At 46.3% G+C, this 18,333-nt stretch overlaps 1 protein-coding gene across 1 annotated transcript in view; it reads left to right on the top strand.

Moving 5' to 3' along the window:
- The first annotated feature begins 1,216 nt into the window (after nucleotides 1–1,216).
- Nucleotides 1,217–18,333, top strand: part of Arhgap31 (Rho GTPase activating protein 31) — a 106,136-nt gene continuing 89,019 nt past the window's right edge. Inside the window, exon 1 of the mRNA XM_013019494.1 lies at nucleotides 1,217–1,490. Coding sequence (XP_012874948.1) covers nucleotides 1,391–1,490 — 100 coding nt within the window. The 5' untranslated portion in view covers nucleotides 1,217–1,390. The remainder of the gene's footprint in view (nucleotides 1,491–18,333) is intronic.

The raw sequence follows: 18,333 nt of genomic DNA, 5'->3' as shown, positions 1-18,333 counted from the left end.
ACTTCCTGAGGCAACGGTTACGAAGCTGCAGCCGCAGCCTCTGTGGCCCAGGGGTATGCTTACCTCGGTGTGGGAGAGAGAGAAGCCTGTGGGGTGGGGGGAGGTGAATTGGGGTACGTGGACTACCCCCCACCCGCAAGAAGGAGATGAGCAGTGACCAGTGTAACCCCACCCCCACCCCCCGCGGCTTGTCAAGATCCTCAGCCTGCCTGGAGTGGGGGGGGGGGGGGGGGGGGGGGGGGGGGAGAAGGTCCCTGTCTTTGTTCCTGTCACTTACCCTTAAGTGTCTGTGGAGGAGAAAGGCGGACCCCGAAATAGAAAGTGTCAAGGATGGGATTGACAAGGCGGGTGCGTCGGTGCGCGCGCGCGCGCGCCCCGTCCCGCGCGCTCCCCGCGGAACGCCCTCCCGTCCTCTGGTAGGGAGCCCACGGCGGGGCAGGAAGCGGCGGGGCGGCTGCGGGTGCCCGTCACCCCAACCCCTCCCCAACCCCCTCCCGGGAGAGCAGCGATTTCCTCCGGGGCGGCCCCGAGCTATCTCTCCAGAGGCACGGGCTGGCCTCAGGAGAGCTTGGTCCCTCCCCAGCCCGCACTTCTCAACCCACCCACCTACTTCCTCCCGCTCCGCACACTCCAGCTCCGAGGCGGCCAAAACTTTCCACCCTCCGCCCCCCCCCTCCCGGAGCTAACTTCCTTCCAGCGTTTCCTGAGCTGGATGATCCTCGGATTTGTAAGACAGGAAAAAAAGAAGAGAGAGAGAGGAGAGAGGAGGCGCGAGGGCGGGCGCAGGAGGCAGGATGCTGGCTTTTGGCGTTGGCCAAGCCGTCTGAAGACGAGACAGGCGGGGCCCAGGGCAGCAGGACGCAGCGCAGCCCCCGGGGCTGTCCCCTCGCCCCGCTTGCCTCTCCGGGACACCCACAAAGGCGGAGAGGAGGAAGGAACGACCCGAAGACTTCGCGCGCCGCCGCCGCCGCCGCCGGACGGAGCGTCTGGAAGTCCCGGGGACTCCCGGTGAGGAAGTGACAACTCCCCGGGGCGAGCGGCCTCCGGCACCGCACGGCGGCGCGGGCGCAGCACGGGGGCGCACGCACCGGGTTGGGTGGATCGTCCGCCGGCTCGGTTGGGCTGCGGCCGTGCGCACCCCGCCGCGCCCTGACTCGCGTGCGCGTGGGGACCCCGGGGGAGCCGAGCCGTCCCGCGGGGGGATTCCGTACTCCCGCGCCCCGGTCCCCGCCGCTGTCCTCGCGGTGATCCATGCGGACCCCCAGCGCCACGCTGCCGTCAGGGATCTGACAACCCTCCCCCCCCCACCTCCCTCTCCCCGAGACCATCGTCCACGCGGTGCCGAGCAGAGGGAGGGCGAGGACGGAGGGGCAGCCTCTGGGACTAACTCATGAAGAACAAGGGTGCCAAGCAGAAGCTGAAACGAAAGGGAGCCAGCGGTGCGTTCGGCTGTGACCTCACGGAGTACCTGGAGAGCTCGGGACAGGATGGTAAGGTGCCTTGGGCCGTCCCAGACCCCGTCCCCGTCCCCATCCCGCCCTCGCCCTCCCCTCTGCTCTCTTCTTTTTGTCTGAGACAGCGGAGGATTCTCCTGGGGTGTGTGGGATTCAGTTCGTAAGTTAATGTATTCCAGGCTTGTGCGCTCGCGCGTTGTACTTTTATTTTTTTTTAAGAACATACTTGGTTCTGAAGGTGCGGCCGGCGGTGGGGCCACCCTGACACCCGGCGGCTGTCAGTTCTGGCGTGGGCAAGGGTCGCGACAAGTTTAACTGACCCCATTCCGGATCCGCCAGAGGTCCTGTCCTTAAATCTGGGGTGTTGGAAGGGAGGGGTGAGACGGGACCTGTGTGGCTGGGTCCTCCTGTGGACTTTCCACAGTGCACACCCTGGTGACCGCCTTCACCGTCCCTCTGGATTCATCAGTTCACACCCTTTTTACAACATGAACGAGCTGGAAGGCCGTGGGGGCAGGGGTGGAGTGGGGATCCTGGCTGGGGAGCGTGGGGGGGGGGGAGTGGTTGCACCAACATTTTCTGAATTTCTGAGCCCATGCCAGATATATAGCGGACCCCCGCCCCCACCCCTAGACCCTTTTACCTTCTTCTGGCGTTCAGTCTAGCATTTGCTATGTGAGGCAAGATGTGTGTGTGTGTGTGTGTGTGTGTGTTTTTAAAAAAAAGGTCAGAGGGCTTCGATTTTTGAAATAGTTTAGGGTTCATAAGAGAAAAAAGAGAAAGTCTCAGTTTTCAAGGTCAACTTGGAAAAAAGAAAAAAAACAGAATGCAGCCTAGTGGAGACAATTTAAACATTTGTTGGGGGAGAGAGAGAAAGAAAAAAAACTATCTCACATACAATAACTGCGTTTGAGGTTAGAAGTTTTTTAATCATAGGAAAGTTGGGGAAATTGAGCATTAAATGACTCCTTTTGTAAGGTTGACTAACCCTGCACTTACCCGTGACAAAAAGGCCTTGTCTTCCCAGGCTTCAGGGAGAGAGAAAATAGCCCTCCACATGGGCTGTGTGTTTATACATAGATAGATACAACAAAGGGAAAACTTACAGGCTGGGTAACTGTGCAGAATAATTCTGCCTCGGGGAAAATAATCTGAAAAAAAAAGATTCCATTCGTCCATATCAAATATGCATCTCAAAAAAAAAAAACAGTGCAGTGCTTTTGTCTTCCTTCCCCTTTTTGAAGACTCAGCACCCCTAGTAATTTGCAGTGGCGTGATGTCCTGTGGTATTCCAGAGTTCAGGGACTGCTGTGTCATTAGGACGAACGGCTTAGTATTTTAGAGCGTGGGCAACCACAGGTTTATAAACTGCCTCTTTGAAATAGAGGCATAACTGGAGTTATTATTTGTTGAATTCTTCACCAACAATCTTGAGTGGTCGATTTGGAATTAAAGAAAAATCATTTGGGCTGAGCTCTTTTGAATGTGAGGGTATTCCAACTTATATGCTTTAACTGCTGTACAAGAAAGTTTGAAATGTTTCTCGCCACCTGTTTCTGCAGGGGTCTTCAGGGTACCATTCCGGTTCACTAGAGTTGCTCCTAGGAGGTTGCCTCCCGCCATGTTATTCTGGGCCCTTGCTCCAGAACTGTGAGAATTGCATAAGGAGGCATGCCAGCCCTGCCCCATTCTTACAAAATCTTAAATCAAGGCGGAATACAGAACCCCAGAGCTCTGTGAAGATACCGCAGAGGGGCCCTTAGGAAGCTCTTCATCTTGCTCTATATTTGGGGCTTCTGTGTGTTTCCTTTAGAAGATAAAATTTAAAAGGAAGGGAACTACTACTTAAGGAAAACGTGGGGCCCAGAGCACAACTCTAGTAGCAGAGTGATTATCTAGCATGCACAGGTCCTGGGTCTGAGCCCCAGCATGAGCTAAAGAAAGGGAAGCCAGAACATAGTGCTGGAGGAGAAGCTCAGAGATGTAAGTTGCCCTTTCTCAGGTGATATAGTTAATTGTGAAGGCTGAAGATGGCCTTGACTTCATAGACTACCTTGCCTTTCTCTTATTGTCGAAGCCAACATTCTCTTCTAATGATTTTTTCCCCCTAAATTGAAAGCAGACAGCTCTGTCCTCGGACTAGCTAACTTTTCAAGATTGAACATAGCTGAATAGAGTTCAAAATAAGATCTGCTTCATGGTCCACAAGCAGTTATCATGCTAGGTGGAAATTAGGCATGCATGATAAGTTGTTAGTAAAAACAAGAATAATTAGGATTGCTTTTTCTCCCATAGTTAAAGTCATAGGATAGTTTTCTCATATTTTTGCTATAGTGTAACAGTGATAAAGGAAGTCAGTGTTAATGGTTTTCTTGTAATCTAAAACAATCTTGCATTCTCGTGGCCTTTTGCAGAGCATGTATTAGTAGACAAGACCTAGACTCTTACTAGGGAGAAAAAAACTGAGCAAAGACTTTGCCAGAGACTTTGGAAGAACATTCCAGAATGTTGTAACAAGCTAGGGTGATAACCAGGGGGCTTTTCCAGACTAAGATGGTGGTCTCTGAGCTTTCGGGATTAAGGGTGTAGCAATGGATGTTGGTAGACCCAAGGGAAAACTGTTCAAGTTTGCGGGGACAAAGTTGAAGAAAGACCAGAGACAGGGAAACAGAGAGCCCCTGTACTTGCAATAAGGAAGAAAGCTCCAAGCTTCCAGGCAGGGCAAAGTGGGTGGCAGTTTGCTGTGTTTGGGCCGTCTGAGTATGGAGAAGTTATCACCTTCAGTGGCTGCACTCTGGGCAGCTGGAGGCTGAATACAAAGGATGTGTGTCAGCCACTTCTGCAATGTGCTGCACCTACTCCTGCGACCTTCAGTTGGACAGATCTGGTGGGATGGAGTGTGTGAGTAAACAAGTTTTATTTGGCTTAGCGTAAACATTACTTCGACCAGTTGTCATCCTTAGTCTTTGGGAAGCTAAAAAATCACAACAACAACAAGCAAACAACTCTAAAAACGTGAGCATGCACACACGCACACATAGAGTTGTGCAAGTTTTTCAGACATCCATAGAGCTGCCAGTTACAGATCCTATTTTCATCATCCAGCATCCTGTAAGCCTGATGTAAAGGGACAACTCCCCCCACCCACACATCCCCATTGTGTCAATGATGGCCATTAAACTTGAGGCTTCCTACATGCTAGGCAAATGTCTACTACTGTGCTGCATCTCTTCTTTAATCACTTTTCTATGGCCTGCTGAGAGCACCCCAGCAAAGCAGAGTGCCTTCTGGAAGTCTCTCACTTCCTCTCTGCACAGTGCCTAGCCTCCAGCTTCCCCCTGGGAACCAACTAGCTTTCTCTTCCTGTCTGGAAGAACAGACCAAGAAGATTCATCCTTTCCTTACTGTGGATGCTGAAAAGAATATAGTTTCTTTTCTTTCTTTTCTATTCAGTTCTTTTTTTTTTTTTTTGGGTCCGGTCATGGGACCTGAACTCTGGGCCTGGGCGCTGTCCCTCAGCTCTTCAGCTCAAGGCTAGCACTCTACCACTTGAGCCACAGTGCCACTTCCGGCTTTTTTCTTTTTGCTTATGTGGTGCTGAGGAATCGAACCCAGGGCCTCGAGCATGCAAGGCAAGCGCTCTACCACTGAGCCACCTTCCCAGCCCTCTATTCAGTTCTTTTTGTGTGCGCACATTGGAGCTTGAGCTCAGGATCTTGTTCTCTTTACATGCTCAGGGCTGGTACTCTACTACTTGAGCCATGCCTCCAGTCTGGCATTCTGCTAGTTAACTGAAGACTTTTGTGCCCAAGTTGGCTGACTCTAGATCCTACAGTTTCAGCTAAAATTACAGGAGTGTACCATTCTTTTTCTTCTTTCTTCTTCTACAGTATATGAAGGGCTTTTCTTGGAGTGGTGTGATTAAAAACCACATCATATTGTTAACTGTGGTGGGGAGGGTGTGGGTGAGATCTTCTGAGGCTGGAGTTCATTTCTGATCATTTCTTATCTCTCCTGCAATGGACTCAGTGTTCTGAACTTTCCAGCAGAGCTTGGAGATGCTGAGCCCAGGAGCCAGGAGACAAGTTAGAGACTGTTAGAGGGTGAACTGTCCTCTTCTTCCAGGTTGGCCCCATTTTAAGGGCCAAGGACTTTCTCACCCTTTTAAGCCATATCTGTTCATTTGTACCCACACCATGGTAAAAAGTGATAATGCCCAGTTGCACTCTCCACGATGGTGGTATATCAGAGTCACCTGGAACACTAGAAAAAAAATGTCAATGCCCAGGTTCTCCTCAGGCCAATTACATCAAAATCTAATTGGAAGGGAGGAGAATCACTGCAGCTCATGGGTTTGCAGACCCTATTCTCCCAGATAGACAGCCTTGGCCACTCGGGTACCCAGTGTACCTCAGTGTAGCGGGGGAGGGGGAGAGAGAAAAAGAGGGGAGGGGCCGGCATAACGGCACATGCCTGTAAGGGAAGGCTGTAATGGGATTTTAGGCTAAGGCACACATTAGTGTGCAAAAGCACAAGACTGTCTGAAAAATAACCAAAGCATAAAGGGCTGGAAGTGTGTCACAAGTGGTAGATCATGAGTCATACAAGTGCAAGGCCTTAAGTTTAGTCATTAGTACCATCACCAGAAATAAACAAATACACACCATACATACATACATACGTACGTACATCCTGCGTATATATTTAGATATATATTTTTTATTTGAGAGATGCCAGAAGGTGGGTGGCTTATACCTCTCCTACCTATTTAGGAAGATCTAAGGACAGTTCAAAGCCAACCCAGGCAGATGATCCTGAGATATTCTTATCTCCAGTTAACACCTGAACTGGAGATGTAACTCAAGGGCTAAATGAAAAAGCCAAGCAAGAGCCCAAGACCCTGTGTTCAAGCCCAAGTGCCAGCACACATACATATACATAAAAGCACCAGTGCAAATATAATACTAACTTTGATGAGACTAACTCTATTATTTCAAAGGTCAAGACAATGGGAATTTTTAGATATAGTTCTGTTTTATTTCTGAGGCTAAAGGATTACATTACTCCATTTAGCCATTTCATTGTTTATACATTTATTTATTTACTCAGTAAACAAATATTAAGACATGGTGTTAGACACAGTATGGAAGAAAAAATGTGGGCACCAGACTTAGGAAATGTTTTGGGTTGGGTGCAATGATACCTACTGCCTAAAATCCCAGCTACTTGGAATGTGAAGATTGGGAGAATCATTGTTTAAGACCAGTCCGGGACAAAAATACTCCATCTTAACTGATAGTTGTTGGGCTTGTTGAGACATTCCTGTCATCTAAGCTTAAATAGGAGGTTCATGGTCCAGATTGGCCTGAGCACAAATATAAGACCCTAAAACTAACTAAAGCAAAAAAAGCTGGGAGCATGCTATCAAGGGCAAGGCCCTGAGTTCACCCTGTAATAGCATCAAAAAGGAAAAAAAAATACACAGCCAGAAACCAATAGCTCATTTCATTTTGAAGTTAGTAAAGGGGAAAATGCAAAAACTTTGATCTATGATTACATAGATCAGATACTCCAACATAGACAAGAGCAAGGTCTTATCAGAGAAGGGAAATGCTTTTTATCCAAGATAAGATTTAATGCGGCAAGGAGTACAAAGGCAGAAGTATTCTCTGTGGCTTGGTTGTTTTCTTCCCAGCATCTTGGCTAGCATGTCATGGTTTTACTCTTTCCTCGGCTCATTCCTCATCCTATGGGTCTCAGCTTTGGAACGTTCTGGAAGTCATTCTGGTCCCTGATTGCTGAGGACTCCCAGTTGGACTGCTGGAATCTCACTGCCTAGGATAGAATCCTAATTTGGCCTTTCCCCTGATGAGCAGCCCTGGAACAAGTTACTTAACCTCTCTGAGCCTGTTTCTTCTCTTATGAAATGGGGATGTTAGTATTGATGTGTACTACTAAATGAGCTAGTAGAGCAAAGCTCTTCCCAACATGATACACAGGACTCGCCTACCATGACCTCTATGACTGACCGCATGAAACTTTAGTGAGATAACTAATGAATATAGACATGAGTTGCAGGGACATTAGCCAACACCCAGGGAGATAGGGAAAAGAGCAAGATTGGTTGCCATATTGATGATGAGGTCAGTTTGCAAGGATTCTCCAGATTTGCTGTGAGTGGAACATCAGTGTACCGGTATGAAAAAGTGAAATGTCAACTTGAAACTCAAGTGTCCTCAGAAATGCTGAGAGAGGGGCTGGGAATGTGACTTAGTGGTGGAGTGCTTGCCTAACATGCATGAAGCCCTGGCTTTGATTCCAGTGAGTACCACATAAACAGAAAAGGCCAGAGTAGCACTGTGGCTGAAGTGCTAACAGTGCTAACCTGAGCAAAAAGAAGCTCAGGAACAGTGCCCGGGCCCTGAGTTCAAGGACTGGCAAACAAGAAGAGCTGAGAGACACAGCCGGCCCCTGCTGGGCCTCAGAGAACCAAGAAAAAAAGTCTGTTCCTGGGTGTGGAGGTTGTGAAAACAACGTCAGAGCCTTGTAGGCTAGGTTTACAGGAGTTTTCCCTCCTCTGACTTGGAGTGAAATGGCAAGAATCAGGAGAGGTGGGTAAAGATTTAAAACCTGAGGCTGGCTGCAACTGCACTGTAGGTCTGTGTATGAGAACACCTCCTTCCATCTACCACAGTCTTCCTCCTGCCTATTTGCCAGATGTTGATCAGGAGCCTCTTGACCACAGAAACAGCCTAAATCCTCCCCTTTCCTGTGCACCCACCCTGGTATCCATCCACCCAGATGCCTTCCAGCTTCAGGAAGCCCAGGCATCAGTGCCACTGAGCAAACTTGCTCCTTGTCTCCCCTGCTAGACCTGGAGCCCACAGAGCCATCTGCTGGGCAAGGGAGAGCTGGAGGAATAGTCTTAGACTGCAACAGGAGAAAGCACACTAAAAGTAAGAGCACATTTTCCCATAAATGAGTCCATATGTGGTGGGGGCAAAGGCACCCAGGGGAGCTGTAGTTTTGATACATTGTTATTCCCCGCACCCTCCCCAGCCTTAATTCCTTATCTGTGTGCTGATGTGGGAACCTTCTCTGCAGGTGGGGGCAAGGGAAATGTTCTGAATTCCAGAGGTTAGGTGATCAAGAAGCACTTGCTGGGGGCACTCTGTTCCCTCCCGGTGCAAAGACTTCCCAGGCTTCTTTGGTTGGGAGAGTTTGGCTTGGTAGGGAGAGGGGGGTGGGGCTAAGGTGTCAAGATTCAGGCTGGGATGGGAACAGTCACATGCACTCCCGCTTTGCCACTGTTGCCACTGGATACTGTAGTTAATGTTTCTGGAACAAAGTAGCGATGGAACTCTCTGGTTGAGGCTACCCATTGCTCATCCCCTCCAGAACACTCTGTGAGTCGCTGGTTCAGCCTGGATTCTGGGTCTCAGGACTCCACTTCCTTCTAGTGGTTCCTCCAGACCAATCTTGAGACCAAGAGTGAGGCTTGTTTCCCACGCATTACTGGCACTGAAATTAAATGTGGAGTTTTCCCACTTCTTCCTACCTTTCCCAGTGTGTGTTCCCACTGTATGACCAGTTCTCTATGTTGTTTCTCCCTCTGCCCCAAACATAAATGCTGTACTAGAGTTGAGCTGATGCTTGTGTTTCTTCCTCAAGGGGCTATTCTCTAGTACTGGATTAAGGAGGTAAGTCTGCAAAAAAACCTCAAGAGTCTGGAGAGCAACTCATATCTATCTTCCCTGTGGAGTTTTTCCCCCAGGGTGCAATATTAACTAAGGCTTAAAGAACCACTAGAAAAGCCTGATGCCAGTGCTTGTAATCCTAGCTACTTAGGAGGCTGAGCTCTGAGGATCGTGGTTTTAGCCACCCCAGACAGGAAGTCTAATGAGACTTTTATCTCCAGTTAACTATCAAAAAGATAGAAGTAGAGGTATGGCTCAAGTGGTGGAGCCCCAGCTTTGGGTGGAAAAAAAATAAGTGAAAGTATAAGGCCCTGAGTTCAAGCCCTAGTACATACATGACACACACACAGAAGCGGAGGGATACTGGAAGGAAATGAGCTGGCTACACACACACACACACACACACACACACACACACACATATTCCCTTCAAACAAGTTTAGAGAAAGAAAGGTGAGAACCTTGGGCCACTGGATGGTTGAAAAGAGGAGAGATCTAAGAGGAGAGATGGGAGAAAGGAAGGCTGGGCCCCAATTCAGACCTTGTTACTACTTGTCAGTGGTAAGAGTTATTATTGAGATTGATTGCTTTACACATAAAAAGTCCTATTTTCACCATCTCTGAGAATTAGGTATTTTACAAAGGAGAACACCGAGGTTCAACTGGTGAAAGCATTTGCCAACGTTATCAAGAGGGGAAAGGCAGGATTTAAATCCATATCCAACCCCCAAGATTATGGTCTTCAGCAGGAAATGACATCTTCTAGATTACCATGTTTCATAATTTCTCGCTTGCCTTATCATTTCTTCATTTCCCCCCAAAACATACAAATTTCTCTCCCTTTCTTTGTTCTCCCTCATTCTATTTGAGCAATTCATAACAATTGGCGTTTGAATAACACTGTGCCCCCTTCAAGGTGCTTTGTGCAAGAATACACACACACAACACCTAAAACTATCAGTTTCAAGTTCAGCCAGATGGCTTCTTCCAAGTCCTTCCCTGCCTGCTTCACACGACTAAACCTCTAGGACCATCCATAGCCTGGAGACCTGAGGCACCTAATTGGTCTATTCTGCCTGCTTCTTGGTTCTCTAAATAGCTTTGATGGTGCAAGTGGATGTCAAGCTAGGCTGAAGGCAGGCAGGCATTTGGCTACTGCAGGCCAGCTTGCTGGCCAGCTCTGTCTGCCTCTGGGTGAGCCTGTGGCAGACACAGGACAGTAACCTCAGTGATCCATTTTCTCCTGAGCAAACCATGAGGCTCAGGATGGGAACTTGCACATGTGCTGGATTACCAGGAGTCCAACTTAGCTTTGTGGAAATCCAGAATTCGAGGCGGGTCTCAGCTGTTCCCAATAGACACTAATTCAGATTTTGCATAGAAATCCCCCAAATACTGCTTTTTTTTTTCCTAGCACCTCACCAGCCAGGCACTCCTTAGTATGAACCACATTCTTGGCAGGGACTGAGAACCAACTCCGTTTCTGGGATTGAGTCTCAGGCACTCTTTGTTCTAGTTCAAGCTTGGCTGATGTGTACCAGGCCTTGCGACCACACCCATGGCCTAATGCTGGCCCAGAGTCAGGCCTACACCATCTTTGGTACTGCCCCTTCCATCTCTCTCAGAAAAAGTCAAATGTCACACTCCAAATACAAGCAACAATAGTGAGCTGCTATAGCTCGCTATTACAAATGTTAGACCATAGTTTGACATAAAAACTATGATTCTGGAAAACAGATAAAAATCCATAGCTTTGTGAAAGGCCATTGAAATAATGTATACAGTTGTTCATATTTCATTCCTTGGCTCTTCATAGTTTTGATCTAAAACCATTATACACACAAGCATGTGTGTGTTTGTGTGTATGTGTGAGTACTGGGGCCGAAATCAGGGTCTGGGTATTGTCTCTTAGCTTTATCACTCAAGGCTGATGCTCTCACCGTTTCAACCACAGCTCTACTGGCTTTTTCTTCCTGGTTAATTGTATACAAGAGTCTCACAGACTTTCCTGCTTGGACTGGCTTCTAACTGTGATGCTCAGATCTCAGCCTTCCAAGTCGCTGGGAATACCATCAGTTCCAGGCTGTCTACAACTTTCTTATACAGGGCTTTCAAGGCTAACATCGAAAGCAGCCCAGTGAAATAAACCCATAGAGTGGGTTGTTTGTAGCAGGGATGATCAATGAAACAGATCATCTGATTGTGAGGAGGGACTGAGGAATGGGGTGAGAGGCGGGTGGTTTCTACAGACAGGAAACCACAGTTTTGCCTCACACTTGGAATTGGCCACGCCCTCCTGAAGCTTAGGGCAGAGGATGCTACAACTCTGAAAAGGTAGCTGAGGATAGACAGATGTTGCGCTGGAGATGGGGAAGAACCTGGTAGGGATCACAAATGCCTGTCTTCAGGGATAGGGAAATGAGCCTGCCTCAGGAGAGGACAAAGCAGATAGTAATAACAAGAATGACCACTGGTTTGGCTGGTTGTGGCTGTTTGAATCCTGCCCCAGCACAGAAGAATGAGATATTCTATTAAAAGATAAAATGTTTTAAAATGATACTAAAAGGACTGAGTGTCCTGGTTCACTCCTCAAAATCCCAGCTCCCAGGAGATAGAGGCAGAAGGATTGTGAATTCAGGGAGAGCCTGGGTTTCACAGTGAGACTGTGAATCAAAAAAGAGCTAAGTGACCACCCTAATGTTTTGCTTCTTGATTAAATCTAGTATAGCTAAGATTTAGTCTACCTCTTCCCATTATGCATGTGTGGAAAATTCTGTCTCCATCTTACTAATGAGGACCTAGAGAAGAGTCGAATTATATCTGTTCAATATTAATTTTACTTAGTTTCTGTTACCCTTAAGTAGGTGTACAAAGGGGTTTCAGTTCAACTTGGGAGTTCGTGAGTACAAAGCATCTTTATCAATGTTTCTTCCATCATTCTCTCATCAAAGCCAGCCCCACATATCCCCTCAGTATTTAATTCTCCTTTTACAACTCTTGTCTCCCATGGACCCAAATAGCTCTGCTCTCAGTAAAAGGTGATCTGGTATGCAGAGCTCCATTCACAAGCATTGCAGGTAGTCAGTAGGATTTAGCTCAACTTTAATAAAATGTACAATAGAGTTGCCTCCCCCAGGTTTTCAAAGTAAAGCACATAGGTTCCAAAAGGCCACACTGAAAACAGAGAATCTGTTACCATAAGTCGTCCCTTCCACCACTTCTTCCCCATCTGTTTCCTGCCTGCTGAGTATTATTGGGAAACAATGATGTCAACGCTTCCATGTAAATCCACACCTCCCCGCTGGCCCCTCCCCTACAATGCTTATTTTTGTTCCTTTTTCTGGCTTTTGTCTTTGCTGTGCTGCTAGGGACTCACGCTTTTGGCATTGGTGGTTGGCTTTCTTTCTTTTTTTTTCTTTTAAAGTAAGTTTTAGCTATTTAAGCTTCATTGTGGCCTTCAAAGTATATATACTTCTTTGGGTCCATATTTGGAAAATCCTTTGTTGTTTGTCTAATAGAATGTGGGCCTGGTATTATTAGGGAAGAACCATTTTGCTTTCTGGAAAAATATTACCGAAAGCAAGTTGCTTGAGTCTGGCTCAGAGCTGAGGACGTAAGTCCTGCTTGGGGCCCTACAGGGCTGCATGAAAACTGTGGCTGACCTGGGCACAGAGCCTGTAGCTTAAGGTCAGAAAAACATACCATTGCCAAGTTATCTGTGTTTCTCCATCCAAAGTAGAACTTCCCAATGGGGCACTATTTCCACAGTTCCTTTTCTTTACTGCCCTTAAAGACAGTTGGGTTTTGGAAGGGAAGGGGGTGGGGGGGGTCCCTAAGGATGGTATAAGTTTCGAATTCTGGGTCTTAAGACTTCTGATTCTCTCCCCTTTTCCCCATGCCTGTAGTGAGTCTTGAACTAGGGACCTCATGCTCTTGCTTAGCTTTTTTATTAGGGCTTTACCACTTGAGCTGCACCTCTGCTTCCTACTGACTAGTTGGAGGTAGAGTTTTCTCAGATTTTTCTGGCCAAGCTGGCTTTGAACCTCCACCTTCAGATCCCAGCTTCCTGAGTAGCTAGGATAATAGGGATGAGCCACCAATGCCTGGCTCTGATCATCTCTTTCAAAGGCACAACTACAGGTATCAACTTTCTAGCTGGGTGCCAGTGGCTCACACTACTCATGAGGCTGAGATCTGAGGATCGTGGTTTGGTTCAAATCTAACCTGGGCAGGAACATCCATGAGACTCTTATCTCCAAATAATCACTGAAACCGCCAGAAATAGGGCTGTGACTCAAATGATAGAGTGCTAGCCTTGAGGAAGAGAAGCCTACGGACAGTACCTAGGCCCTGAGTTCAAGCCCCAGGACTGGCATGTATGTGTGTGCACGCGCGTGCATGTGTGCATGTGCATTCTTCCTTTAAATTTAAATTTCTTATACTCCTAGAAATAACTCTTTAAAATTCCAAATAACTCTTTGAAAATTCATTTTGGATTCCCAGAAACAAAATGAGCCATGTTTGAAATGATGATTTGCATGGATGTCATGATGTTTAGGTCCACAGAGGAGACGTATGATTATGCTCAAGGGACTCTACAGTTTATAGGGCTGAAAACTGTAAAATTCTGTAGCCTGTCAGGATTCTAAAGCCAGCCCATTCCCTTAGAGATTCTTCTCTTGTTCGTCTGGATGAGAACCCCAATTTTAAGATATGTTTCGAGTCATTCTGTTATCTTGGCCTGCGGATCTTAGAAACATCCACATAGCTCATGGAAAGCAGCAGTTAAGTGAAACCACATGACTTTTCTTTTCCTCATTGTGCTCTTATCTATTTAGAGTATCAGTATTGGGGCTTGAACTCAGGTCCTGGGTATCCTTCCTTAGCTTTTTCACTGAAGGCTGGCACTCTATCATCTGAGCCACAGCTCCATTTTCTGGCTTTTTCTTTCTCTTTTTCTTACTTCCTTTCCTTTCTTTTCCTTTCCTTTCTTTTCACTCTTTCTTCTCTCCCTCCCTCCCTCCCTTCCTTCCTTCCTTCCTTCCTTCCTTTTCTTTCCTTAGAATCCCACAGACTTTCCTGCCTGGACTGGATTTAAATTTCAATCCTTTTATTCAGCTTCCTGAGTCATTGGCACCCAGACCTCATTATGCATTTAATATTGCCCCAAACATCAACAGTACACAAGCATTCTTTTTCCCTTTTAAATCAGAAAATAAGTCTTTTAGAATTATTATGAAAATTGATTTCTGGAATCCCTGAAGTTTCCATGTAGCTCCTTTATTAACATTCTTATGGTGGGGGACATCTAATTGCTTGCTTTTCTGCCTTAACAGGCACAAGGGTAGTGTTGTTTGTTTTGCTGTCGGACTGCCTTGCTTCAAATCCCAACTTTACCATGAGCAAGGTTTGGGGCCACAAACAAACTGCTAAAACTTTTTCTGCCTCTGTTGCTCATTATGGTATCAATAGGACCTGTTATACAAGGTTACTATGTGCATCAAAGGCACTGCCTGTGGCTTGGTACCCTCCCACAGGTGCTAACCAGCTATGGTGACAGTTTCCTTGGTGATTGGAAAGTTTGCCCTGTTTCAGCCTCGCAATCAGAGTGCATATCTTGAGATGTGGAAATTCAGAGCTCAGAACGAATGTTGGAAGGCTGTCAAAGCTCCAAAAGGGCTTCCTCTTTTTTTAACTTTTCTTATATACTCAGAATTATTTCTTTTCTGTAATTGGATACATGAAGATGATAGTTTTAAGATTTTTCAATCCGTTGATAAATATAACTGGGGTGGGACCGTGGCAAACTTTTAGTGTCACATTTCTTGAGGAACCAGAGAAAGAAAAGAATCTAAAAACAAAACACCGAAGAAAAGGCAAAGACGGGCTGGGAAGGTGGCTCAGTAGTAGTGTGCTTGCCTTGCATGCATGAGGCTCTGGCCTTTTACCAGGCCATCACTATAGTGACAGCATCCCAGCCTTGTGGTTTCAGTCTGTATGGGAGGAGAGTGACAGATCTGAGAGACAAGCCAGTCCACCACTGATGGAGCAATATCATACTCCTGGGCATGTGACATCTTACTTGTGCTGTCTGCTTGAGTCACAACTGCATCTTGGAGGCAAACTGAATGGGGGAATCACAGGTCTCTGTGCTCCATGTTTTAAACATTTTTAAAATTATCTACTTATTTCATGATACTGAGAATTGAACTCGGGGCCTTACGCTTACCACTTGAGCCGTACCTAGTCTCTTTTTGTTTTTTGTGTTTTCCAGATAGGGTCTTACTCTTACTTGCCTAGGTCAGCTCCGAAGATTCTCTCCTATCTCCACCTTTTGAGTAGCTGAGATTATAAGCATGTACCACCATACTTACACCCTGCTTCTTCCATTTTAAGGAGGAAGCGTGTACACAGCAATCCATTTAGGAAGTTGATCCTAATAATGATGTGTGAAATGTTACTGATGAAACAGACACTGGTGACTCATACCTGTGGTACTAGCTTCTTGGAAGGCAGATAATGAGAAGATCATGATTCCTGGCCAGCCCAAGCAGAAAAGCCCATGAGACTGTATTTCAACAGAAAGAAGCTGGGTGCGGTGATACGTGCCTGTCATTCCAGCTATGACAGGAGCCTAAAATAGGTGGATCGAAGTCCACACACATGACTGGGCAGGAATCAAGACTCTAGCTCAAAAATAACCAATATAAAGAAAGCTGGAGGCATGGATCAGTGATGGAGCTCCAACCTTATGATCACAAGGCCCTGAGTTCAAAAGCCCCAGTACTGCCCCCTCTTCTCCCCGCCCCCCCAAAAGATGCTACAGTTGAGAAGTGAGGTTTCAGTGGGATTATAATAAGCAAGTAAATAACAGCTCCAGATATCAATAATCACCATGCTAGCTCCTCTGGCTTTCCTGTTGCTGCCATAACAAATCTCCACAAACGTAACAGCAAATCTCCTGTCTTACAGTTTTCTACCTTGGCAGGTGAACACAGATTTCACTAAACTCAAAGTGCTAGCCAGGAGTGTTTTCTTTTCTGCAAACTCTGGAGAATAATCTATTTCCTTACCTTTCCCATTTCCAGGCTACCTACAAGCCTTGGCTTCTCCCTGCCCCCTCCCCTCCCTTCTTCAGTCTTCAGCTTTGGCAGCATTGTATGTCACAAAAATCACACCTCTCTCTCTAAATAACCATCACTTGGAGAGGAAGTCCACTTGTAAGGACACAAAGATTAAATCAGGCCCACCTCTAAAATAGCCTTTATCTCAAGGCCTTTAACCTATTCAGATTTGCAGAGAAAGTGACATTCATATGTTCTGAGGATTAGGGACTGGGCCATCTGTGAAGGACATTATACATCTTCCTCTGTGTCCTCCAGGCATTAGGGTGTTTTTTTTAAATGATGATTGTTGTTTTGTTTTGTTTTTTTCTAGTTGATGGTAGCCATTCTAACAAGGTGAGATGCCATCTCATTGTGGTTTCCATGCACATTTTTCAGATGATTTATGAGGTGGAACATTTTTTGAGTATTTTTTTCTTCTTATCCTCTCAAGACATTTTACATTCAGATCACTTGCCCATGTTTTAATCAGATCATTTGTTGGTTTGTCTTGTGGTATTGTTTTATAGTGCCTTATATATTTTAGATATGAATCCCTTATCAGATGAAGTTAGCAGATCTTTTCTCCCCTTTCTGTTAGTTGTCTCTCTGCTGTGTTTATCACCCTTTGCTGAGCAGAAACTTTTTAGTGTATTGTACCCACATTTGTCAGCTTATGCTCTTGTTGCCTGTGTTTACGGGGGTCCCAGCCAAGAAATCTTTGTGCACACCATTTCCTGAAGCATTCCCTGTGTTTTCTTAGAATTGGTTCATAATTTGGGGTGTGACATTTAAGTGTTTGATCTATTTTGAGGTAACTTATGTATGTGGTGAAAGGAGCATCTAGTTTTGTTCTTTTGCACTTAGATATCCAGTTTCCCAGCACTATCTTTTTTCAGTGAATGTTCTTGGTGTCTGTTGAAAAGCAGTTGGCTCTAAATGTGTAGATTTATTTCTGAGACTTGTATTCTATTCCATTGGTCTTTGCCATTTTGGTTACTATGGCTAGTTTGTGTGTACACATGTGTGTGTGTGTGTGTGTGTTTGTGTGTGTGTGAATGCACATGTTCAGTGTTGGGACCTGAACTCAGGACCTGGGGAAAAGATTAGCTTTTTTGTTTAAGGCTGGCACTCTACCATTTGAACCACATCTCCATTTCCTGCCTTTTGGTGGTTAACTGGAGATCAGAGTCTTACAGATTTTTCTGCCTGGGCTAGCTTTGAAACTTGATCCTCAGATCTCAGAGATCCAAGGCATCCAGCTTGTCTCTATGTTTTGAAGTCAGGGAATGTGGCAGGAAGCAGGTATTACTATTGCTTCTATTTCTCAGATGAGAAAGCACAGGCTCAGAGAAGTGACGTGAGCTGAACCTCTGTGATGTCTCAACTCAGGGCATGATGCTTTCAGAACTTAGCCTCCAGTCAAGCAGAAGAGGTTTTCTCCTGCCAGCTAGCTATAGAGAAGTCAACAACAATGAGCAACAATTCCCAGCCACACAAGGAGCCCAGTCCTCAGTGATGAACAAACTGGTTAGACTTGACCTGGAAGGGCTTCCAGGGAAATAGATATGATGCAAAAATATTCTAATCATCCAATGGTAGAAAGAAAATCCATATTTCAAAAGATATTCGTTGTTGTTGTTACTGTTGTTCTGGTACTGGAACTTGAATTCAGATCCTGGGCCAGGGCACTGTCCCTGAGCTCTTCAGCACAAGGCTAGAACTCTACCACTTGAGCGACAGTGCCACTTCTGGTTTTCTGGTGGTTAATTGGAGGGAAGAGTCTCATAGACTCTTGCCCCAGTTAGTGTTGAATCACACTCCTCAGATCTCAGCCTCCTGAGTAGCTAGGATTACAGGCGTGAGCCACTGGCAACCGGCTGTCCTTGAGCATTTTTTGTTGTTGTTGTTCAACTGCCACTCTACCATTTGAACCACACAGTTCCATTTCTGGCTTTTTGATGGTTAATTGGAGATAAGAGTCTCACAGACTTTCTTGCCCCAGTTAGCTTCAAACTGTGATCCTCAGAGCTCAGCCTTCTGAGTAGTTAGGATTTATAGGAGTAAGCCACCAGGTTC

This window comes from Dipodomys ordii, unplaced genomic scaffold, assembly GCF_000151885.1.
Source record: "Dipodomys ordii isolate 6190 unplaced genomic scaffold, Dord_2.0 Scaffold45, whole genome shotgun sequence".
In the NCBI taxonomy this organism is placed as follows: domain Eukaryota; kingdom Metazoa; phylum Chordata; class Mammalia; order Rodentia; family Heteromyidae; genus Dipodomys; species Dipodomys ordii.
Note: the sequence above shows the minus strand (reverse complement) of the source record. Positions and strands in the feature narration are given on the sequence as shown.